The sequence below is a fragment of the Dicentrarchus labrax genome, unplaced genomic scaffold (genome assembly GCF_905237075.1).
Source record: "Dicentrarchus labrax unplaced genomic scaffold, dlabrax2021, whole genome shotgun sequence".
NCBI classification, from domain to species: Eukaryota; Metazoa; Chordata; class Actinopteri; family Moronidae; genus Dicentrarchus; species Dicentrarchus labrax.
This window is the reverse complement of record NW_026136708.1, coordinates 23,026,476-23,051,916: the sequence shown is the minus strand read 5'-3', so window position 1 is coordinate 23,051,916 and position 25,441 is coordinate 23,026,476. Positions and strand designations below refer to the sequence as shown.

The window sequence follows — 25,441 nt, the reverse complement described above, 5'->3', positions numbered from 1 at the left end:
TAAGCTATTAGGCAAAACTTCCTAAAGTAGATGTCTATCTGACAGTGCTCTAGCTAAATTTAAGGAGGAGATTCCTTCAGTGTTTAATTCAATGCCATGTCTGAATTTAAAAGAATCCTATAACAACTTTAGTCCCTCTCAAATTGATAATCTTGTCGATAGTGCTGCAGGCTGACTACGAAGAACATTAGACTCTATCGCTCCAATAAAAAGGAAATTATTAAAACATAGGAGACTAGCACCATGGTACAATCACCAAACCCGCCAGTTAAAGCAAATAGCTAGGAAATCTGAAAGGAAATGGCGCTCTTCCAAATTATCAGAATATCGCTCAATTTGGCAAGATAATCTTAAAACTTATAGAAAGGCCCTCCGTAATGCTAGAGGAGGATATTACTCAGCACTAATAGAAGAAAATAAGAATAGCCCTAGGTTCCTGTTCAGCACTGTAGCCAGGCTGACAGAGAGTCACAGGTCTATTGAGCCACATATCCCCATAAACTTAAGTAGCAATGACTTCATGAGCTTCTTCTATAATAAAATTATTACTATTAGAGAGAACATTAATCACCAACTGCCATCAACAGTTATCAGTGGCTCTCCAAGTTCAGGGACTTTTGCTAATGTAAACGTAGATTTAGACTGTTTTTCTGCTATCGATCTTCATCAGTTAACTTCAATCATTTCTTCATCGAAGCCATCAACCTGTCTATTAGACCCGATCCCTACTAGGCTGCTTAAAGAAGTTGTTCCCTTAATTGGCACTTCTTTACTGGATATGATTAATCTTTCTTTATTATCAGGATATGTACCACAGTCCTTTAAAGTAGCTGTAATTAAACCCCTTCTTAAAAAGCCCACTCTTGACCCCGGGGTTTTAGCCAACTGTAGACTGATTTCTAACCTCCCCTTCCTCTCTAAGATTCTGGAGAAAGTAGTCGCCAAAGAGTTGTGTGACTTTCTACATAACAATAGTTTATTTGAGGATTTCAGTCAGGATTTAGAGTTCATCATAGCACAGAGACAGCTCTGGTTAAAGTTAATAATGACCTTCTGATTGCTTCTGACAATGGACTTGTCTCTGTACTTGTATTATTAGATCTTAGTGCTGCATTTGACACCATTGACCATAATATTCTTTTACAGAGACTTGAGCATCAAATTGGCATTAAAGGAACCGCACTAAGCTGGTTTAAGTCATATTTATCAGATCGCTCGCAGTTTGTACATGTTAACGATGAATCTTCAATAAATACTAGTTAGTCATGGAGTTCCACAAGGTTCTGTACTTGGACCAATATTATTTACTTTATATATGCTCCCTTTAGGCAACATTATTAGGAATCACTCCATTAACTTTCACTGTTATGCAGATGATACGCAGTTATATCTATCAATCAAGCCCAATGAAATTAATCAATTATCTAAATTAAAAACATGTCTTAAGGACATAAAATCCTGGATGAGCTGCAATTTTATGATGTTAAACTCAGAAAAAAACGAAATTCTTGTTCTTGGCCCCAAAAACCTTAGAGACTCACTGTCTAAAGATATAGTTACTCTAGATAGCATTACCTTGCCCTCTAGCACCACTGTCAGGAATCTTGGAGTTATCTTTGATCAGGATTTGTCTTTTAACTCTCACATGAAGCAGACCTCTAGGGCTGCCTTCTTTCGTTTACGTAATATTACAAAAATTAGACACATCCTATCACAGACAGATGCAGAAAAACTAATCCATGCATTTGTTACTTCAAGGCTGGATTACTGCAACTCTTTATTATCAGGTTGCCCCAATAAGTCCATTAAAACGCTCCAATTAATTCAGAACGCTGCAGCACGAGTACTGACAGGAACTAGAAAAAGAGATCACATCTCTCCTGTACTAGCTTCTCTGCATTGGCTCCTTGTAAAATGTAGAATAGAATTTAAAATCCTCCTCCTCACCTATAAAGCTCTTCATGGTCAGGCCCCTTCATATCTTAAAGAGCTCATAGTACCCTATTACCCCTCTAGAACACTACGTTCTCGGAAGGCTGGGCTACTTGTGGTTCCTATAGTCTCTAAAAGTAGAACAGGAGCCAGAGCCTTCAGTTACCAAGCTCCTCTCCTGTGGAACCAGCTTCCAGTTGTGGTTCATTCCCCTTTGATAAAGCTTATAGTTAGGGCTGGATCAGGTGAGTCCTGAACCATCCCTTAGTTATGCTGCTATAGGCCTAGACTATCGGGGGATTTCCCATGGTACACTGAGCTCCTCTCTTCCTCTCTCTTTCTGCACTCATTCATGTTCCATTAATGCATGTTACTAACTTCACTTCTTCCCCGGAGTTCTTGTGCTTTCTCGTCTCGCAGGTTCTTATCGATCCTGGTGGAGCCTCCTGCCATGGTCCTGCTAGATTGCCATTGCCAATACTGTTGTTGCCGTGCACCTGTCTGTCTGTCTGTCTGTCTCTCTCTCTCTCTTTCACCCCAACTGGTCGAGGCAGACGACCACCCACCTAGAACCACAACTGGAAGCTGGTTCCACAGGAGAGGAGCTTGGTAACTGAAGGCTCTGGCTCCTGTTCTACTTTTAGAGACTATAGGAACCACAAGTAGCCCAGCATTCAGAGAACGTAGTGTTCTAGAGGGGTAATAGGGTACTATGAGCTCTTTAAGATATGAAGGAGCCTGACCATGAAGAGCTTTATAGGTGAGGAGGAGGATTATAAATTCTATTCTACATTTTACAAGGAGCCAGTGCAGAGAAGCTAGTACAGGAGAGATGTGATCTCTTTTTCTAGTTCCTGTCAGTACTCGTGCTGCAGCGTTCTGAATTAATTGGAGCGTTTTAATGGACTTATTGGGGCAACCTGATAATAAAGAGTTGCAGTAATCCAGCCTTGAAGTAACAAATGCATGGATTAGTTTTTCTGCATCTGTCTGTGATAGTATGTGTCTAATTTTTCTAATATTACGATATATAGATATATAGATTATATTATAGTATATACATTATAAATCATATATAGATCACATTATAGATTAAACATTATAGATCATATATAGATTATACATTATAGATCATATATAGATTATATTATAGATTAAACAATATAGATAATCTATAGATTATATTATAGATTATACATTATAGATCATATATAGATCATATTATAGATTATACATTACATTATAGATCATATATTGATCATATTATAGATTATACATTATAGATCATATATAGATAATATTATAGATTACACATTACTTTATATATCATATATAGATAATATTATAGATTATACATTATAGATCATATATAGATCATATTATAGATCATGCATTACATTATAGGTAATATATAGATTATATTAGAGATTATACATTACATTATAGATCATATATAGATTTTAAATGAAGATTATAGATTACAGATTATATTATAAATCATATATAGTTTAATGTATTTATAATGATTATATATAGATTGATGGTACCTTTTCCCCATGATGCTAGCATTAGCGGCGAGGTCGCGGTTAGTGTCGTTGGCCTTCTTGCGGCGGCGGCGGTTGAGTCGCTTGCGTGCTGTGGTGTTGGTGTTGGGGGGGTCGGAGGAGGCTCTGCTGGGACTGCTGCCCCCCCCACTTCCTGTCCCTCCTCTGTTCAGGTCTCTGAGGACGTCATAGTTGATCTTACTGGAGATCTTCTTCTTTTCCAACATCCGCTCAATTGCCTCACCCGCCGTCGATGCCTGAATCTGCTCCTTCTTCTTCTTCGACTTCTTCGGCTGGAAACACAGAAACTTTATTCAAACGTTTTTTTTATTTAGGGGAATTTTCAGTGTTTATTAGATGACCGACAGTAGGGAGATGGCAGGAAATGAGGGACACACTAACAAATACACTCACCTTCTCTTTATATGTCCCCTGTTCTTTCTCTTTCTTTATCCTCTCTTCTTTCTCTGTAAACAATCAACAATAAATCAATCAACAAATACAGTCAATAACAAATCAATATCGTTGACCTGACGTGTTATAATATCAGTGAATGGATTTAAATGGTATTCTGCAACATTTGGAAATGTTTCAAAAGTTGATAAATAGGGGCGCCTGGTTAGCTCAGTCACAGGGTTCAAATCCGACCAGTGGCCCTATGCTGCATGTCATCCCCTCTCTCCTGGCTATCTTCAGCTGTCACTATCAATTAAAGGCCATGAAAGCCCCCCCCCCCCAAAAAAAGAAAATACTGAAATATTGTTATATATATATATAATTGTGCTTAATCTGTGCTTCAACAGATTTAAATGGACTGTACTTATATAGTGCCTTTCTAGTCTTTCAACCACTCAATGCACTGTACTCTACATGCCATTCACACACATTCATACACTGATGGCAGTGGCTGCCATGCAAGGTGCCACCTGCTCCCCAGAATAGAAACTAATCATCAATCACAATTTGGGGTTCAGTGTCTTGCTCAACCAGGGATCGAACGGCCCGTTTTACCTCTGATCCACATCCGCCCCAATTAATACAATGGCGCCTGCTCCCCCTCGCCTCCCAATTCAACTGTTATCTGGCCCAAAACACCTCCTACTCCACTGCACTGACAGCTGATGACACTCCACTTAAACAAGGTTGCAGGCCCTGATGGTGTCAGCCCCAGGGAGCTTAAAGCCTGTGGCCCCCAGCTATGTGGAGCGCTTCACCATGTCTTCAACTTTAGCCTGAGTCTCCAAAGGGTTCCTCGTTCCTGTGAAATTGCATCTAAACCCACCTGGACAAGCTGGCGAGCACTGTGAGGGTCATGTTGCTTTCAACAGTATCTGGCCAGCTCTGCTCCCCTTGTCCTGGATTGTTAACCACCTGAATGGTAGACCACAATATGTGTGCCTGCATCACTGCGTGTCAGACAGAGTGGTTAGCCACACCGGGGCCTCGCAGGGAACTGTCCTATCTCCCTTCCTCTTCACGTCTACACCCCAGACTTCAACTACCACACAGAGTCCTGTTATCTGCAGAACACGGCGTCGTTTCCAGAAATATCTGCGTCCACACGGATTGACTGAAACAACCTAAAACGCTGTAGTACATATGCCAGGCCTGTATGTGGCACTGTGACGCCGCCACACCAATACACTAAAACCGGAAAAGAAGCCATGGAGCATGCGCTGTTTACAAACAAGTAGTAGATGTCCGCCATTGTTGTTGTTATGACGCGTCTAGCGGCGGCGTGGTGGCTAAATGGTGGTAAAGGCTAGAGAGGCGGGGCTAATACGTCATTGTTTCGGAAAAAATCTGTTTCGCCGTCCTGACAACTCCGGGCAATCCGGCGTTTTTGGATTTTCCCACTCTGGGACCCGTTTCCAAAAAATACCGTTTTCACACCCCGAAAACGCCGTATCCGTCTGGACGCGAGGCTGATACGATAAAGTATTTATCCGTAATCGAGAAAAACCTATTTGTGAGGACAGGCCCTATGTATAAGGCTGTGGTGGGTGACTTTGTTACATGGTGTGAGCAGAACCATCTGCAGCCCAATGTTGCAGCTCAAGACTAAGGAACTGGTCGTGGACCTGAGGAAGGCCAAGGCTCCACTGACCCCTGTTTCCATCCAGGGGGTTAGTGTAGACACTGTGGAGGACTACGGGTAAGTACATAGACAATAAATTCATTCACTAATGGTGATAATGGAACTAATGGTGATAATGGAGATAATTCAATTCAATTCAATTCAATTCAATTTTATTTGTATAGCGCCAATTTATAACAGAAGTTATCTCAGGACACTTTTCATATAGAGCAGGTCTAGACCGAACTCTTTAAAACATTATTTACAGGGACCCAACAGTTCCACCATGAGCAAGCACTTGGCGACAAGGGCAAGGAAAAACTGGCTATTAAGAGGCAGAAACCTAGGACAGACCCTTCGGCTCTAGGTACGTGGTCGTCTGCCTCGACCAGTTTGGGTAAGAGAGAGAGACAGAGAGAGGGAGAGAGAGAGAGAGAGAGAGACAGAGACAGACAGACAGGTGCACAGCAACAACAGTAGCAACAACTACACTAATAGTAGTGACTGATGATGATGAACATGAAGAAGATGATGACAACAACAGCAACGAGGGGGGACAATGAGCAGTGAGTATAGTAATAATAGTAACTGTAGTAATAATAATATTAATAATAACAATAATATACTGGACTGGGCTAAGAACACTCAAGCCCTCTACAGGAAGGGCCAAAGCCGTCTCTATTTTCTGAGGAGGCTGAGGTCCTTCAACATCTGCAGGACCATGCTGAGTCTGTGGTGGCCAGTGCTATCCTGTTGTCTGGTGGGGCAGCAGGTTGAGGGTAGTGGACACTAACAGACTCAACAAACTGATCCACAAGGCCAGTGACACTGTGGGATTGGAGCTGGACTCTTTGACAGCAGTGTCAGAGAGGAGGATGCTTCATACCATGTTGGACAATGTCTCGCACCCACTCCACAATGAACTGTTCAAACACAGGAGGACTTTCAGTGCGCGACTCATTCCACTGAGCTGAACCACAGAGCGGCAACAGAGAGGAACCCCTCCCTCAGAAAGTCAAAACTCTGAGTCATTTCTATATTGGTAAATGGTAAATGGACCTGTACTTGTATAGTTTCCTTTCTAGTCTTCCAACCACTCAAAGCGCTTTTACACTACAGACACATTCGCCCTTTCACACACATTCACTCAGCAATGGCAAAGCCCATCAAACATAAACTAATGCATTCATACACATTCAATTCAGGGTTCAGTATCTTGCTCAAGGACACTTCAACAAGTGGTGGGAGGAGCCAGGGAACCAACAACCTTCCGATTAGTGGACGACCGGCTCTGCCTCTGAGCCACAGCCGCCCCTAGCGGAGTCACATTGTGCTAGATATTGTAATATAGTTAGTATTTCTATTCTTAAACATCGTGTGAGCAACTGTAACAAACTAATTTCCGCCTGGGGATCAATACAGTTTTGCATATTTCTGAATGATTGATGATTTATTAATTGATGGTGAAGAGTATCTCACCTTTCTGCTCCTTCAGGTAATCTGCGTTTTGTTTCATCCACAGCTCCGTCTTCACCTGAACCTCCTTCTCATTCAGGATGTACTGCAGGAGGAGTAGAAAGAGGAGTAAGAGGAGACAGGGTCATGAAGAAGACACCACATGCATACAACCTTTCACAGTAAAAAAAATAAAAAAGGTAAATTGGACCTCTAGTCTTCCAACCACTACATATCACAGGGTGAAACAGGGTGAGAGAAGGTGAGATGATCAATACAGATCAATACAGCAGTGATTGGTGAGTGAACAGACCTTATCAATCTCCTGATCATCAATACCATCCAGGTCCAGCTCTCCACCCTCCGACTGCTCGTCTGTAAACGAATACCAAGTCCATCACATCATAAGTCAACTTTCTGTCAGTTATCTCAGGACAAACAGAGTAGGTCTAGAGACCGTATTCACAGAGTCTCAACAGGTCCCATCATGAGCAAGCACCTGGCGACAGCAGCAAGGAAAAACTTCCTTTTAAGCGGCAGAAACCTGAGGCAGACCTGCCTAGGTGGGGGTCAGTTTCTGTTCTTACCATCTGGTTTCTCGCCCGTCTCCGACTCGTCCAGTGTCTGTTGAAGGCCCAAGCTAGCGGCGCTCGGCAGTTTTCCCAGTATGGCTGCTAGAGGGGCAGCTTGCCTCTGAGACCCCGCCCCCTCCATATCTGGCCCCGCCTCCACCTCATTGTCATCTGTCTTCTTGCCCCGTCCCTCCTCCTCCTGGATCACCTGGCACAGGAAGTCCTGAGTCAAGTGTTGGGTGGCTGCTTGGAGTTCGTCATCTTCGACCTCCTGCTCCTCGGGGTCAGAGGTTGAGGACAAAACCTCTGCTTCCTCAGGGTCTGAAAGAAATAAAGAGTTAAATTTTTCTGTACAGGCGATCAGATAGACTGAGCTGACTGAGGATCAGTACAGACCGATCTCTTTGGCGTAGGCAGCGTAGATTCCTCTCAGTTTGGGTCGACTCTTTTCCAGCTCGGTCTCAATCTCATCTTTGTAGCAGCTGATCTCTCCTGTCAGGTGAAGGGATTGAGTCCATAAAATCTAAATAGGGTTGTACTTTATAATGTTCCAAACAATTCCCCTAGTGTACTTTATAGTGTCCCAAACAATTCCCCTAGTGTACTTTATAGTGTCCCAAACAATTCCCCTAGTGTACTTTATAGTGTCCCAAATAATTCCCCTAGTGTACTTTATAATGTCCAAAACAATTCTCCCAGTGTACTTTATAGTGTCCCAAATAATTCCCCTAGTGTACTTTATAATGTCCAAAACAATTCTCCCAGTGTACTTTATAGTGTCCCAAACAATTCCCCAAGTGTACTTTATAATGTCCAAAACAATTCCCCTAGTGTACTTTATAGTGTCTCAAACAATTCCCCAAGTGTACTTTATAATGTCCCAAACAATTCCCCTAGTGTACTTTATAGTGTCTCAAACAATTCCTCTAGTGTACTTTATAATGTCCCAAACAATTCCTCTAGTGCACTTTATAGTGTCCCAAACAATTCCTCTAGTGTACTTTATAGTGTCCCAAAACTGTACTCCTTTAGTGCCCTTATAAGTGATCCCTTTTTTTGAAGTGTCCTCAAGTGAAACTGACCTTCAACGTCATCCAGCTTCCTGGCCAGCTCCTGTTCCAGCTGCAGAGGAAGAGGATAGTAAAGATGATGGATTGGCCACTGATCATTGGTAAACTGTTGTCAGCAGCCAATCAGAGACAGGGGGATCTACCTGCTGCATCTTGGCTTTGTGCTGTGCGGCGATAAAGGAGGGTGGATCACATTCTTGCTCCAGATCTACTTTCATGAACTCATCGATGGTCAGCTGACTGGTGGGCGTGTCCTCAAACTCTGTTAATCTGAAGGGAGGGAGAGAGGACCCTGTAACCTACAGTAATCTATTACAACCTACTGTAACCTACAGTGAACTACAGTAATCTATTACAACCTACTGTAATCTACCAGAGCTCTCACCTCTTCCTCAGAGTAGTCTGGCAGACCTTCACCACACTGATCACATCCTTCACCGTACGACGAAACTTATGCATTCGAGCTGCTACCAGGAGAGCTGAGGAGGAGGAGGAGGAGGAGGAGGAGGATGAGGAGGAGGAGGAGGAGGATGAGGAGGAAGAGGTGGAGGAGGAGGAGGAAGAGGAGGATGAGGAGGAAGAGGTGGAGGAGGATGAGGAGGAAGAGGTGGAGGAGGAGGAGGAGGAGGAAGAGGGGGAGGAGCAGGAGGGGGTGGAAAAGAGAGAACGGTAAATATGTAGCTGTTGATGTTGGTTGTTACCATGGTAACAGTGGCCATGTTGTACCTGCTCCACAGAGTCCGGAGGGTCGGCGTCCTGTGTGCATCCAGTCCCTCTTCATCCTCTGAACAAGACGAAGAGCCGTCATGGAAACCTCATGAGTCTTCACCCCAAACTCCAACATGTGAGCAAACCGAGGGATGTAAAGGCAGGGGTCTGAGGGGGAAGAGGAGGAGGAGGAGGAGGAGGAAGGGCAGGGAGTGGAAGAGGAGGAAGAGGAGGAGGAGGAGGAGGAAGGGGAGGGAGAGGAAGAGGAGGAGAAGGAGGAAGGGGAGGGAGTGGAAGAGGTGGAAGAGGAGGAGGAGAAGGAGGAGGGAGTGGAAGAGGAGGAGGAGGAGGAAGGGGAGGCAGTGGAAGAGGAGGAGGAGGAGGAGGAAGTGGAAGAGGAGGAAGTGGAAGAGGAGGAAGTGGAAGAGGAGGAAGAGGAAGAGGAGGGAGAAGGGGAGGAGAGAGGGGGGGAGAGAGAGGAAGAGAGAAGGGGGAAGGAGAGGGAGGAAAAAAAAGGATAAGGAGGAGGAAGGGATAAGGAGAGGAGGAGGAGGGAGGAAGGGAGAGTAGGAGGAGGAGGGGAGGAAGTGGAAGAGGGCAGGAGGAGGAGAGGAGGGAAGAGAGGAAGGAGGGAGGAAGGAGGAGAAGGAGGAAGGGAAGAGGAGGAGGAAGTGGAAGAGGAGAGGAGGAGGAGGAAGTGGAAGAGGAGAAGAGGAAGAGGAGGAAGAGGAAGAAGGGCAGGGAGTGGAAGAGGAAGAGGAGAGGAGGAGGAAGGGGGAAGGAGGCAGTGGAAGAGGAGGAAGTGGAAGAGGAGGAAGTGGAAGAGGAGGAAGAGGAAGAAGGGCAGGGAGTGGAAGAGGAAGAGGAGGAGGAGGAGGAGGAGGAAGAAGTGGAAGAGGAGCAGGAGGAGGAAGGGGAGGAGGAGGAGGAGGAGGAAGTGGAAGAGGAGGAAGAGGAAGAGGAGGAGGAAGGGGAGGGAGTGGAAGACGAGGAGGAGGAGGAGGAGAAGGAGGAAGTGGAAGAGGAAGAAGAGGAGGAGGAGGAGCAGGAAGTGGAATAGGAGCAGGAGGAGGAAGGGGAGGGAGTGGAAGAGGAGAAGGAGGAGGAGGGAGTGGAAGAGGAGAAGTAGGAGGAGGAGGAGGAGGAGCAGGAAGTGGAAGAGGAGCAGGAGGAGGAAGGGGAGGGAGTGGAAGATGAGGAGGAAGGGGAGGGAGTGGAAGAGCAGGAGGAGGAGGAGGAGGAAGTGGAAGAGGAGCAGGAGGAGGAAGGGGAGGGAGTGGAAGAGGAGGAGGAGGAGGAGGGAGCGGAAGAGGAGGAGAAGGAGGAAGAGGAAGAGGAGGAAGGGGAGGGAGTGAAAGAGGAGGAAGAGGAGGAGGAGGAGGAGGAGGAGGAGGAGGAAGTGGAAGAGGAGCAGGAGGAGGAGGGGGGGAGTTGAAGAGGAGGAAGAGGAGGAGGAGGAGGAAGTGGAAGAGGAAGAAGAGGAGGAGGAGCAGGAAGTGGAAGAGGAGAAGGAGGAGGAGGAGGAAGTGGAAGATGAGGCAGAGGAGGAGGAGGAGGAAGTGGAAGAGGAGGAGGAGGGAGGGGAGGGAGTGGAAGAGCAGGAGGAGGAGGAGGGAGTGGAAGGGGAGGAGGAGGAGGAGGAGGGGGGGGTTGAAGAGGAGGAAGAGGAGGAAGTGGAAGAGGAGGAAGAGGAAGAGGAGGAGGAACGGGAGGGAGTGGAAGACGAGGAGGAGGAGGAGAAGGAGGAAGTGGAAGAGGAAGAAGAGGAGGAGGAGCAGGAAGTGGTATAGGAGCAGGAGGAGGAAGGGGAGGGAGTGGAAGAGGAGAAGGAGGAGGAAGTGGAAGAGGAGGAAGAGGAGGAGGAGGAGGAAGTGGAAGAGGAAGAAGAGGAGGAGGAGCAGGAAGTGGAAGAGGAGAAGGAGGAGGAGGAGGAAGTGGAAGAGGAGGAGGAGGGAGAGGAGGGAGTGGAAGAGGAGAAGGAGGAGGAGGGAGTGGAAGATGAGGCAGAGGAGGAGGAGGAGGAAGTGGAATGGGAGGAGGAGGGAGGGGAGGGAGTGGAAGAGGAGAAGGAGGAGGAGGGAGTGGAAGGGGAGGAGGAGGAGGGGGGGGTTGAAGAGGAGGAGGAGGAGGAAGTGGAAGAGGAGGAAGAGGAAGAGGAGGAGGAACGGGAGGGAGTGGAAGACGAGGAGGAGGAGGAGAAGGAGGAAGTGGAAGAGGAAGAAGAGGAGGAGGAGCAGGAAGTGGTATAGGAGCAGGAGGAGGAAGGGGAGGGAGTGGAAGAGGAGAAGGAGGAGGAAGTGGAAGAGGAGGAGGAGGAGGAAGTGGAAGAGGAGCAGGAGGAGGAGGGGGGGAGTTGAAGAGGAGGAAGAGGATGAGGAGGAGGAAGTGGAAGAGGAAGAAGAGGAGGAGGAGCAGGAAGTGGAAGAGGAGAAGGAGGAGGAGGAAGTGGAAGAGGAGGAGGAGGGAGGGGGAGGGAGTGGAAGAGGAGAAGGAGGAGGAGGGAGTGGAAGATGAGGAAGAGGAGGAGGAGGAAGTGGAAGAGGAGGAAGAGGAGGAGGAGGGAGGGGAGGGAGTGGAAGAGGAGAAGGAGGAGGAGGGAGTGGAAGATGAGGAAGAGGAGGAGGAGGAGGAAGTGGAAGAGGAGGAAGAGGAGGAGGAGGGAGGGGAGGGAGTGGAAGATGAGGAAGAGGAGGAGGAGGAGGAAGTGGAAGAGGAGGAAGAGGAGGAGGAGGGAGGGGAGGGAGTGGAAGAGGAGAGGGAGGAGGGAGGGAGTGGAAGAGGAAGAGGAGGAGGAGGAGGAAGTGGAAGAGGAAGAGGAGGAGGGAGGGGAGGGAGTGGAAGAGGAGAGGGAGGAGGAGGGAGTGGAAGAGGAAGAGGAGGAGGAGGAGGAGGAGGAGGAAGAGGAAGAGGAAGAGGAGGAGGGAGGGGAGGGAGTGGAAGAGGAGGAGGAGGAGGGAGGGGAGGGAGTGGAAGGGGAAGAGGAGGAGGGAGGGGAGGGAGTGGAAGAAGAGGAGGACATTTAACTAGTTTAGTATGAATAATATGAACTGAATACAACATAAATAAATATTTATTATTTATATTTATAATATTATTTAACATTAGTTTTATATGAGCTCTGTGATATTAATGGGTTTTTTTCCCGCGCTCGGTCGCCATCTTGTGGAGCAGCTCGGTAGTGAAGGCAGATGCAGCAGAATCTAAAATGGCGTCCGGAGAAACAAACAAGAGCTGCAGTCGGAGTGAATTCAACGATAACGGCAGAACGAACCGCCGCCGGGACTCACACAGGTACAGACTCACCGACAACCGACACACACCGACACCGTCTGTCTTTCTGTCTGACTGTCTGTCTGACTGTCTGTCTGCTGACCGCGCTGCATGACGGGTTTAGGTGAGATTTAACGGCAGTAGACGCTGTAATCATAATAATAATAATAATACTAATAACAACAACAGACTGTCACATTAACGGCCTGTTAGGCTGAACTTATTGATTATTGAACTGTGGACATGAATGTATTGATGGAGGATGGCTGCAGGTTAAATCAGAGAACAGTCTGTTTACATTAATTATATCGATCTATAATTATTCATCCAGAGGGACATTTAGTAATATTAAAGTCTGACATCAACCAATCACACGTGATTATGAAGATATTTGAACTCACAAACGTTATTGTGGCACATTAATAAAAAATAATATATCTATAGGTGATATTAGAAATAAATACATTGATTTATTTACAAATCTTAATACATTTCTATAAATACATGTTTTTAATTTTTTAAGTGAAACCAATCACAGAGTGAACACAAAGAGACCAGAACAGTAACTGGTAACCTAATAATAATAATAATAATAATAATAATAATAATAATAATCTATGACTGATCTCTAGTCACTAAAGATTAAACATTTCCTTGATTCTCTGATCTGGACTTTAATCTGACTGATTAGAATCAAATTAATCTGTGACAGGAAGCAGTCATCATGCTTTGAGGTTGTGACCTCGCCGGCTCTGTGACCACGAGGAGGAGGAGGAGGAGGAGGAGGAGGAGATGGCGGCTGAACTTTTCTCCACCAGCCTCCCTCACAGTAACGAGGTGGAGGTGAAGAAAAGTTACATCCAGCCAAATGAACCAGAGCCAACGGCCAGTAACCACAACGACGGCGGCGACAACGGAGTGGGCGTTCAACCGAACATCAACAACAACGAGAGAGAGGAGAGAGAAGGCTGGCAGGAAGCACAGCCCACACTGAGAGAGAGGTCAGCACAATACTCTGCTCTGATTGGACGGCAGGGACACGCCCTGTGTGTCCTTAATGTCCCTTCTGTAATGAACCACACAGTCAGTCAGTCTGTCCTGTGTTCAGTTCCTCATTAAACTACAGGAGAGTCCGATCTCACTCGACAGTAGCTCCAGATTTCTCCCACAGAGACGTTCAGAAAGCGTTTCTGTTTGGTAGCAGTGAAGTTTGACTCTCTGGAGGCAAATGTATTTATGGATTTATGAGGGAGGGACACTTTATTTTACTGGTTTACAGTTTCTGATAATGAAAAACATACGCAGTGTTCATCTGATAATTAATGAATTACTGATGAATGACTCTACAATGAAATATAGTTTCAGTCATTAAAAACCTTCTGATGCAGTTTTGTGTTTGTTTTACTGCAGAAATGCTCTGATGTTCAACAATGAGCAGATGGCTGATGTTCACTTCATCGTCGGCCCTCCAGGAGACACTCAGAGAATTCCTGCTCATAAGGTACAAAGACCTGGACCAACACTGAACCGGGGTCTGTAATTACACCTTCAACGATCCTGTGTTTCATCTTTATGACCTCTGTGGTTAAGGCCTCTGATTGGCTGTCTCTCTCTGTGTTGCAGTACGTCCTTGCCGTGGGCAGCTCTGTCTTTGGGGCCATGTTCTATGGAGATCTGGCTGAGGGACAATCTGAGATCCACATCCCTGATGTAGAGCCAGCTGCTTTCCTGATTCTGTTAAAGTAAGTCGAGTCCTGAGACCAGTTCATGTCCAGAAGTTGATCTGACAACACACACTAGTGCCAGTTCTAGTCTGCTTCAAGATCTGGTTCAGAGTTGGTTTGGAACTTGAGAAATTTCAAAGAACTGGTTTGCTTTTCCACAGGCTAGAGAACCACATCATTATGTCACTATATACGACTTCAACGTTACCTGTGGTTACCAAGGTTACACTAGCTGGCTTACTAGCTAGCTGTTGGTCAGCTAACATTAGCTGCTAATTTCTCACATCAACATTACTGGCCTCAAAACAGTCCCTCCAGCGACTTCTGATCACAACAATTAATACACACCTGTGAGTTTCACCTATTATATCATTCTGCGCAGTGCTGACATACGTCCAGAGATTTATTCTCCATTCCTTCCATTTTTAATAAATTATACAAAAATAACATCACGTCACTCATTGACTTTCTGCCTTCAGTGACTTAAATTTCTCCTCCAACTTCACTGCAAAAAAAATCCTAAAAACATCACAATATGCATCGCATATTTTTTATATAAAAGAGGGGTAGAGAGGACGTGCGGTAAATAGAGAAGGACAGAGACAAATGTGCACAACAACAACAGCAGAAATAACTATACTAATAGAAATGACTGATGATGACACCAATAGCCACAATGATGGGGAATGATGATGATGATGATAATAATAATAATTAAAGCTGCAAGCAGCGATGGACGGGACCTCGCACTCCACGCAACTCGGGGCGGTTGCTTCCTGTTACCAGTAGGTGGCGCTCTCACTATTACTGAATATTATCACATAGACGTGTTCAGGGCGGGACTCTTATCAGACAAGTGAAGTGTGGAGCCGACTGGACAATGTACACTCTTGTAGCGAATTCGTGTTTTGTGGCGGTACATCAAAACTTCCCGCCACGCCACAGACACGCTCACTCACAACATTCATCACATATCATCAACAATGTGTTTTGCATTTCATCAAGTAAATTTCAGCTGGATCTGATCATCCTGCTAGGAGTAGAACATGAAAGTATAAAACGTGATACTTCCTGTTGCCACTAGGTGGCAGACATGTTCAGGGCGGGACTTTTATCGAACATGTGAAGTTTCGTTGCAGTCGGATCATGTACGCAGAAGTTATGACGAATCCCTCTTTCATGGCGAAGGTTTGAAATTGGATGCCACGGGACGCCACGCCCCGGGCACAATGTTGGAAGAAAAAAACTGACTGCACTGACCAATTTTGAAGTACATCCAATAAAACCTGTAGGAGGAGTTAGTTAAAATAGGAGCCCTGAAATGCCAAAAATGACATCACAGTGTGACATTCGTTTAAAATGGCCAACTTTGACGGCACGCCACGGACACGCCCTTCAACGTACAGTCACAAAATGAACAGCTTTCATTCAGTACCATGTTTTGACTGTACTGACCAATTTTGAAGCAGATCCGATAAATTTCCATGTCCAATGTCCAATGTCATATCGATATTTTTGATACGTTTGAATTTTGTGCAAATTTTCATGACTTTTTGAGCATGCTGTGGGGGTCAAATATGCGGTCAAAGAGGCAGCAAATAATAATTCCTTAAGGAACAATAGGGTCTTGCACTTGGTCAGTGCTCGATCCCTAATAATAATAATAATAATAATAATAATAATAATTCCTAGAAGAACAAAAGGGTCCTTGAACTTTTTAGTGCTCGGTCCCTAAATATCAGCATTAATAGCAGTGGGGGTCAAGCAGGACCAGAGCAGCAGGCACCACCAGGATCCATGAGAACCTGCGAGACGTTTCTAGACCAATAAAGGTGCTGCACTGGAACCAGTTTTCCAGTCTCTGAGGTTCAAATGGCCTTGGTGGAAAAGGGGGTTACACTTCCACCGGATCTACAGCCACCCCTCCAGTATACATCAGGGGTATCCAGAAGAAAGGGCCAGGGTTCTAGGTTGGAGTCTTAACGGTCCATTATGGAGTTCCAGAGTACATTAAAAACTCAAGTGTCTGACAGAGGTTTCCAGTGGTCCTTGATTAGATCACCAAGGGATCAATAAGTAAAAGGCTTAACTGTCAGACAACAGATTGAATATTGGCATGAAGTGTTCTCAGAGTGATAAGACTTTCTTTAGTTTGTGTGAATGAGTCCAGTTCAGATACTGATCTGTACCAGGTCCCTGACATGTCTTGCTGTGTGCTCTGTCTCAGGTACATGTATAGCGATGAGATCGAGTTGGAGGCGGACACAGTGCTCGCCACACTCTACGCTGCCAAGAAGTACATCGTTCCTGCTCTGGCAAGGGCCTGTGTCGCCTTCCTTGAGACGAGTCTGGAGGCGAAGAACGCCTGTGTCCTGCTGTCTCAGAGCCGGCTGTTCGAGGAGCCAGAGCTGACGCAGCGCTGCTGGGAGGTGATTGACGCTCAGGCCGAACTGGCTTTGCGATCCGAAGGCTTCTGTGAGATCGATCTGCCCACGCTGGAGATCATCCTGCAGAGAGATTCACTCAATGTCCGCGAGGTCCTGATCTTCCAGGCGGCGCTGAGCTGGGCAGCAGCTGAGTGTCGACGTCAGGGCCTGGCTGTGACCCCCAGGAACCAGCGGGTGGTGCTGGGTAAGGCTCTGTACCTGGTCCGGATCCCCTCCATGACGCTGCAGGAGTTTGCTGATGGGGCAGCGCAGTCGGACATCCTGACGCTGAAAGAGACTCATGACGTCTTCCTATGGTTCACTGCCTCCCACAAACCCAGACTGGAGTTCCCGCTGGTGAAGCGGGCCGGCTTGGCACCGCAGAGGTGCCACCGCTTCCAGTCCTCAGCCTACCGCAGCAACCAGTGGCGCTACAGAGGGCGCTGCGACAGCATCCAGTTCGCAGTGGACCGGCGGATCTTCATAGCCGGACTCGGCCTGTATGGGTCGAGCGGCGGCAAGGCTGAGTATAGCGTGAAGATTGAACTGAAGAGGCAGGGAACCATTCTTGCCCAGAATCTTACCAAGTTCTTGTCCGACGGATCAAGCAGCACCTTCCCTGTGTGGTTTGAACACCCAGTCCAGGTAGAACAGGACACCTTTTATACGGTCAGTGCCGTCCTGGACGGAAACGAGCTCAGTTACTTTGGTCAGGAGGGGATGACCGAGGTGCAGTGTGGGAAAGTGACCTTCCAGTTCCAGTGCTCATCGGACAGTACAAACGGGACCGGTGTGCAGGGAGGGCAGATCCCTGAACTGGTCTTTTACGGCTGAACCAGAACTGGGACTTAAGATCTTTAATCAGTGATTGAGACTGCTGCAGTAAAACAGAAGCAGATTGGCTGTTGTAATAGAACTTAAAGCTGATTGGTTTGTTTAATGTCTGAACATTAAAGTGACTAAAACTCACGCGTGGCTTTCTCATCAATGATGTAGTTCCTGCAGCTGCCACTAGATGTCACTGAAGAGTGTGACTACCTGAACTACCTGAACTAGTTGAACAACCTAACTAGCTGAACTAGCTGAATTAGTTGAATTAACTACCTGGTAGTACACATTAGTCCATCAGTCCCTCCAGGACCGAAGGCTGTGTTTGGGATTGTTGTGTCCTAAAATTCCTGATTTCACAGCAGTTTTTCTAATAATAATTGTGATGCATGTTGTGATGTTTATGAGTTGTTTTGCACTGGAATTGCAGGAGAAAGTGAAAATTGCAAAAATAGTTTCAACTTTTTCAGTTGTTATACAATTTATAAAGAATTGAAGGTAGTTTATTTCAGCGAGAATAAAACCGCACTTTTCTCAGTAATGACACCTAAAAGGCCCAGGATTACAACAGTTCTAACAAAATATACTTTATCTGTAAATGAAGAAGCTTCTCTGCACTGGCTCCCTGTAAAATTTAGAATAGAATTTAAAATCCTCCTCCTCCCCTACAAAGCTCTTCATGGTCAGGCCCCTTCATATCTTAAAGAGCTCATAGTACCCTATTACCCCACTAGAACACTACGTTCTCTGAATGCTGGGCTACTTGTGGTTCCTATAGTCTCTAAAAGTAGAACAGGAGCCAGAGCCTTCAGTTACCAAGCTCCTCTCCTGTGGAACCAGCTTCCAGTTGTGGTTCGGGAGGCAGACACCCTCTCCACATTCAAGAGTAGGCTTAAGACATTCCTCTTTGATAAAGCTTCTAGTTAGGGCTGGATCAGGTGAGTCCTGAACCATCCCTTAGTTATGCTGCTATAGGCCTAGACTATCGGGGGATTTCCCATGGTGCACTGAGCTCCTCTCTTCCTCTCTCTTTCTGCACACATTCATGTCCCATTAATGCATGTTACTAACTTTACTTCTTCCCTGGTTCTTGTTCTTTCTTGTCCCGCAGGTTCTCATGGATCCTGGTGGAGCCTCCTGCCATGGTCCTGCTTGACTGCCATTGCTAATGTCACTGATATTATTGTTATTATTATTATTAATATTATTATTATTAGTACAGTTACTAGTATTACTATTGTCACTGCTCATTGTCCCCCATCGTTGTTGTCGTCGTCATCATCTTCTTCATGAGTCAGTCACTACTATTAGAGTCTCTCTCTCTCTCTCTCTCTCTCTCTCTCTCTCTCTCTCTGCTTTGAAAAGTGTCCTGAGATAACTTCTGTTATGATTTGGCACTAAACAAATAAAATTGAATTAAATTAAATAAACTGTTTAAAACTCTGTTGGATAATGTGTAAAATGAACTGCTGCAGCTTTTTGACACCTGCTGCTGCCACATGATCTTGTCCACTTTCCAGGTGAGGCACAGTTCAAATCCAACGAGCCTACTCGTTTAAATAAAGTTTTATGGTAGATAAAGTTCTCACCGATGGCAGGCGCGTTGATGCAGAGCTCTCGAGCCAGCAGCAGGAAGGTTTTTCCCAGGATGTAAACGTTCACCTGAACATACAAACTCAAAGTTAGAACTGGACCTGGTCTACTGTGGGACTAGGTCTCTGCCGGTCTGAGGGTAGTCCTACCTGCAGCAGGTCACTCAGGTCCAGTAACATGTCTGAAACACCGTTCAGGAAAACTGCTGGAGGTCAAAGGTCAGTGAGATAAAGATGTATAAAGATAAACACTGTTTGTGAGGATACGTGGCGTCCCCTCCGTGCGACACACCAGGTAGAGGCAGGCGGCGATCACATGCTCTGTCTTACGTCCTCTCGTTAGGTGTTTACTGACCACCATCTTGAAGAAGTTGAAGGCAGTGTCCAAACAGTGCTGGTTCAACTGCAGTTGACTGCCCAGCTGCTGGATCTGACGCTTACCTGCAGAGACAGAAAGGGTTAGCTATACCTGAACCTTACCTGAAGGGTTCATTATACCTAAACCTTACCTGAGACACACAAAGGGTCAACTATTTAATTTTTATTAGGGATGTTTGGATCCAATCTCCATTTGACATGAAAAACACACCACAAACAAGAAAAAAAGTTCACTACTACCAACACTAAAAATCTATGTGAAAATGTAAAAAGGTGAAAAAAAGAAGAAAAACACACAAAGAAGGGCTGACTTGCAGTACGTCACCGCTGCTGGCTGCTAAACACCAACATGGAGACGACCATAAAGCCCAACTGGAGGTTCAGAGCTCCACAGACCGATGGGGGACCACAGAGTCCAGCTGCATCTGATCAGAACTTATCAGTTTACAATGAACCACACTGATGATGATGATGAAGGTACTCACCGCCCTGCAGGGTCTGGGCTCTGGACTCTTTCCCAACACTGGTGTGAAAACCAGAACCAAGAAGAGGAGCTTTAACTGGACCTATAGGCAGATCAACAGATATTAATAGATATTAATAACAGATCAATAGGCCATTAGGTTTTATTATGTTCTGGTGTTTTTGTGAAGTTGTGAGGAGTCATGGTGGTCTACTGGTATAAGGCAGTAGTTCCCAACCTGGGGTTCTGGACCACCACTAGGGATTGCCAAAGCTTCACAGGAGGTCACGAGGTCTTCCTGATTTCAATGGGTGTTACAACATTTAAAATAAACACAGTCACCAATATCTCAGTGTTTCATTAATTCCTGTGAATAAACCAAAACCTTTGTTTAAGAGTGAATAGAACAATAATGAGCAAACTCAGAATCTATTAAGTATGTGTGATTGTTAAAAATGATAAAAATACATAATACAGACAGAGAATTGTATAAAAATATCAGGAAAAATAATCTCTGCTAAATAATCACAGGAAATATGGTGTTTACTGGGTTCCTTATACAGATGATCAATACTGTTATTGATACTCAGTTTACTCACTCAGAACAAGGTGAGAACCTCCAGCTGTAATCAGACTCAATCAGCCACAGCTTTGACTGGCTCCTCTGTTACCTTGGCAGGTGATTAACTCACCAGGTTGTAGAAGGGAAGCCTTTTGTCCACAGACAGAACGTTTCTGCAGCTTCAACATGAGAACTGCTGCTTTCATCATCGGGTGAGTACAGCTACTCACCTGAGCAGGTAACAATATGGCTCACCTGAGCAGGTAAAAACTGAACCTCAATGCTTTTTTTCTTTTCCAGACTCATCTTAATCTGCTGCGAGTTCACAGAAAAAACAACAGTTGAAAGTAAACTGTTTTTTCTGGTTTATTTACAGTCTTTACTGGTTTATTTACAGTCTTTACTGGTGGACTTTAACCAACTGAATTTGGTTGTCAGGTTTAGAAGAAATTGTTCAGTCAGAGTGTCGGGATCGTTACCTGTGGATCCACGTGGCCTCACCACAGACACCTCGCTTCGAGGCCGTAGGTCAGTTCACTTCTGTAGTCCTCAGTACTAAAGCTTGAAATAGACCTGTCTGTCTTAAACTGATGGCAGTGCTCACTCTCTCCTAACTTAGATAGAAACGGCGTCCACTCCATCAGCGAGCACCTCGCATCCCGATGCGGTTACACCATCAGCACCTTCAAGATGGACGGCTTCACCACCTTCAGAGCGTCCTACTACTCCTGCTTCACCCACAACCAGGTAGCTCAGCCCCTCCAAAGCCCTGATCCACAACCGGGTAGCTAGGGCAACGATCCACAACCGGGTAGCTAGGGCAACGATCCACAACCGGGTAGCTAGGGCAACGATCCACAACCGGGTAGCTAGGGCAACGATCCACAACCGGGTAGCTCAGTCCCTCCAAAACCCTAATCCACAACCAGGTAGCTACACCTCTCCAGAACCAGGTAGTGCCACCTCTGACCCACAGATAGCTCAGAAGTCCGGACACTGGACTGCGGCTGTGATGATGAAGTTTTGTGTTTTTGTTTGTTTTTCAGAATGACGAGGCATTCACCTTTAGATTTAACGTCATGGTGAGCAATGCTGGTGGTGGGTGGATCAGCCAGCCTGTTTTTGCAGTCTGTTCTGGTCTGATCTGGACCCACAGAGAGATCATCTGTGAGGAGGACTACATGGAGGTTAGGATGCCTTCTACTACTGGCAGTCTGTCTAAAAGCTAACTGAACTGTGTTGAGCTTAATGTGGTTTAATGGTGGGTTTTGTGATGTTGACCAGGTGAATGTGAACAGAGAGTCTTCATGTGGAGGCCAGCAGGGGGACAGTGGACCGATGTGGCAGACAGCTTTCTCTCGGGTACAATCACACCAATACAAACTCTACTGGTCTCTGAGGACAGTAGCTCTCTGGCAACTTCAAGTCTCACATGAAATTAATCTAAGTAGTCAACAGCAAAAATAGTGGTTAATGATTAGCTGGTTAATGAGCCCCAGCAGGCAGCAGCCCCCGTCCATGCACTATAGCAGCTAGCTAAAAGAGTGTTTATAGTCTTCATATTGAGATCAATTTCATGGTTTTCTGATCGTTTCTTCTTTCTGACTATTCGACTAATCTTAACCTCAAAATTAGTCGCCAGGAACATCCATACAGGTGATGTTTTCACAGTAAAATATAAATTTTTGTACAAATCTTTAGTCTCTTTTGTTTTTTTTTTTGGTCCCTCTTCATCCAAATGATGAGCTAAACAACAATAACAGACTTGTCCTTTGAGAACTTGGCTTTAAAGGTTTTGTGTTTGGTTTGTGGTGTTCAGGCTCAGAGGACGGCAAGTTCTGTCTGGCAGCTGATGATCCTGCAAAGTGATGGACCAGTTTCCTCCATGTCCATCAGTGAAGCCCAGAGGTGGGGCTACGGGCTGAGCACCAGCGCCCAGAGGGTGGTGCTTCGATCTCAGTACAAACAGCCACATACCGAGCTGACAATGGTGGGTAACCATGTAGGGCTGCAGATTTCATGGCTGCAGTATAAAATAAAATATTTTTTATGAAAGGTTGTCTGTTGCTGAGCAGGAAACATTTTCAGGAATCTCCCTGTTGAGTGTGGTCAATGAAACTCCAACATGTTCAGGAAATGCTGTTTTTACTGCGTTGTCCATATGTCCTTAATTTACTTAACTAATTCTTAATGTTTATCATCAGGTGGACAGTGTTCCTATGGAGGTCGTCCGGGTCTCTTTGTTCTTTAAGCAAAAGCTGACAGTGGTGATGATCGATATGTCCATGGCCTGTACAGTCAGTAAGTTCTCCCAAACAAACACACCTGAACAGAGACCTGGTTTCTGTGTAATGGGTATATGGTGCTGACAGTAATTCTGCTGGTCCTCCCTCAGATTCAGGTTCTTTTGACGGTGCCCGGTTGCTCTGGGATGTCCCCTGGGTTGTGACCCCCTTGGTCAGAGAGGAGGCAGGGTTTGAAAGTCAGAGCCTCAGTCTGGGGGTGGAGGGGGTGATGCTGGACAAACCCACCGCTGCTGCCAGAGGATTCAGTCTGGTCCAACAAGGACATCTGATCCAGATTGGGGTTCCTTTTGGGGCTGAGGGCGGCTACAGGAAGGTAGTCAGTCCAGACCAAACTTCAGACAGGGACAAGGCTTTGAAGAGCGCAAACTGTTTGTCACACTACACAAGCAGATTGTGCGCCTCACTGTCAGTTTCTTTTCTGCAGAGCTTGGTGGTGAACAACGTGTACAAGGAGATGTATGTGATCTTCCTGCTGTATGAACACCTCTTCTCTCTGCTGTATGAGGACGGCAGCAGCATTGGCACGAGACACCGAATGCTTAGAGTGCTTGACACACCGCTGCTCTGCCGTCCACCCTTCAGCCTCGACCGTAAGTCTCCCAGTTTATAGAACAGTAAGTCTGTCTTAGAACAAACAATGTCCTCTGCCTGCATCCCACTGCCTCCCTGATCTCTCTCCAACAGTCTTTGTAGCATTAACACATGACGTTGATCTGACAAGCACTTGGTTTGAAACCGACTGATAGGCCTTTTCCACCAACAGGGAACCGGCACTGTTCCGGTTCAAGCACCTAGTTTAGAACCTGGTGTAAACATGGGCTGGCTTGCTAGATGGCACCAAGGTTCCAAGAATTTTGATGACCTTGTTCAAGAACTAGAACAAAAAGCGGCCAGAGCCCTTCAAGGTTCATGTTAACCTATACATTAATAGTGTGCCAATCACTACATCAAAGGACCGCATCCACAAACTGTTTTTTTTTCCCCTGAATTGCCTCTGATTCTTGAACCGGTTCCGATCACGAAAACCAGCCTGTGTCTCCACCAGTTCAGAGTGAAAGCATCATAATTAAGGATGCTTCATCAACAGAGGGCACTGCACAACAACCTGTAGAATGTCGATGGAAAATCAACTGGGAACAATTTTGATAATCACAATGTTTTAAGCAGAAATGCCCAGTATTCTCTGGTTCCAGTATCTGTAAGTTTTATTTGTTTTTATACTATTGCAAGTTGAATATCTAATCTACTGTCTGGTAACTGCCAAAGGAATCACTTTGGGAACTAAAGATGGACATTTGGTGCTTTTTAGACCACATGCATAACCAGTTTTTCTGTATCAGTCTGGACTCTCTTGATTTTCTTCTTGTAGAGACTATAAGTGATGACCAGGTGTTCAGCGTCTACCTGGGAAACATTCCTGCTGATGTCCTATTAGAGGAAGTCCGGATAAACGGGAAGCAGCTTCTGATGTCAGAGAGTGCTGACCGGGGCTACAGCATCAGTTCTTTTGTTCACATTAACGGGACACCAGCTTACAAGCTCCGGCTGCCCTTTGAGGACGCCATCGTCCACTGGATGGTGAGGGCTTCACACAGAACCTGTATCACCTGTTTGGGCGGTGGTGGTCACTGTTGGGTCTATCGCAGTCATCCTTGGTATGACGTGATGTCACATTTGCTACCACAGTCCGCTAATGTGTTTTCCGAATGTGACATGGCAAACATCCATGTCACAGAAAGTAAAGCTTTAAGATATCATTATTCTGTAACACCCTTTCTGAGGCTGTTCTTTCCAACAGTACCTGGGTCAAGGTATAGTGCAGTATTCCATAGAAATAAACTTCACTTTAACCATCATGCCCCAGAGAGACTCGTATTACCACCAAACATTCATCACAGCACGAGTATTCAATTCATGTAAGTACATTTTCTGACCTCACCGGTCTGCAATACAGTGGTTTCAATTCTTCAGTACGGCCTTGTTTTAAAATCCAGACTTTCTCCTTTAAGTCCCTACAGAGATCACGGCTCAGTGCTCAGACAGAGGAATCACCTTCAGTATGGTCAGACCGACCCAAGCTCAGAGTCTCTGGGAGGTGGGCATCGACCATGAGCCTCTGACATCACAGCTGGCAGCCCAAAGAGGGTACCGCCTCGACAACAACCCCCAAAGAACAATTCTGGAGGTCCCTGTGTTCTCCATTGGATACATTTATGAAGTAAGTACTGAATTTGTACAGAAAACGGTACCTGACTTTGTTACAGTTCTCCCAGTTCACAGCTGAGTTAATGAATCTGTTCAGTCAGCTCAGGGAGACATTAGGGACTATTTGGTGCAACAACAAAACCAGGGAGTCCATATTTGTTATCTGGTTGATTTCATGAATCTGAATCAGAGCATTCCCTTACTGTACGTCAGTTAAACTGAATATAAAGAGAACGCTTGAATAATACTGTCATATGGGGAAAATATTGCCGATGTTTCATTTTTAAAGCCCTTCTCTGGTGATAAAGATGTGCTGATATCATCGTACA

The 25,441-nt window shown here is 45.7% G+C and overlaps 2 protein-coding genes and 1 long non-coding RNA gene across 3 annotated transcripts in view; 2 read left to right on the top strand and 1 right to left on the bottom strand.

Annotated features, from left to right (window-relative positions):
• brf1b (BRF1 RNA polymerase III transcription initiation factor subunit b) overlaps positions 1-25,441 on the bottom strand; it is a 39,423-nt gene that overhangs the window by 6,988 nt on the left and 6,994 nt on the right. The window contains exons 3-16 of the mRNA XM_051409052.1: positions 20,062-20,142; positions 19,466-19,639; positions 19,349-19,380; positions 19,196-19,268; positions 9,377-9,526; positions 9,036-9,129; positions 8,794-8,920; positions 8,663-8,702; positions 7,977-8,072; positions 7,596-7,901; positions 7,322-7,383; positions 7,033-7,114; positions 3,891-3,943; positions 3,480-3,769 (exon numbers count right to left, since the gene is read on the bottom strand). Of these exons, the coding sequence (XP_051265012.1) occupies positions 3,480-3,769; positions 3,891-3,943; positions 7,033-7,114; positions 7,322-7,383; positions 7,596-7,901; positions 7,977-8,072; positions 8,663-8,702; positions 8,794-8,920; positions 9,036-9,129; positions 9,377-9,526; positions 19,196-19,268; positions 19,349-19,380; positions 19,466-19,639; positions 20,062-20,142 (1,660 nt within the window). The remainder of the gene's footprint in view (positions 1-3,479; positions 3,770-3,890; positions 3,944-7,032; positions 7,115-7,321; positions 7,384-7,595; positions 7,902-7,976; positions 8,073-8,662; positions 8,703-8,793; positions 8,921-9,035; positions 9,130-9,376; positions 9,527-19,195; positions 19,269-19,348; positions 19,381-19,465; positions 19,640-20,061; positions 20,143-25,441) is intronic.
• Positions 12,545-17,747, top strand: LOC127368369 (BTB/POZ domain-containing protein 6-B). Its single transcript, XM_051409171.1, has 5 exons — positions 12,545-12,649; positions 13,341-13,629; positions 14,039-14,129; positions 14,252-14,370; positions 16,580-17,747. The coding sequence occupies exons 2-5, from the start codon at positions 13,421-13,423 to the stop codon at positions 17,610-17,612; spliced, it is 1,452 nt and encodes a 483-aa protein (XP_051265131.1). The 5' UTR covers positions 12,545-12,649; positions 13,341-13,420; the 3' UTR covers positions 17,613-17,747.
• On the top strand, positions 22,524-23,077 carry LOC127368446 (uncharacterized). Its single transcript, XR_007885835.1, has 3 exons — positions 22,524-22,591; positions 22,806-22,902; positions 22,997-23,077. It is a non-coding gene; the product is annotated as an uncharacterized LOC127368446 (long non-coding RNA).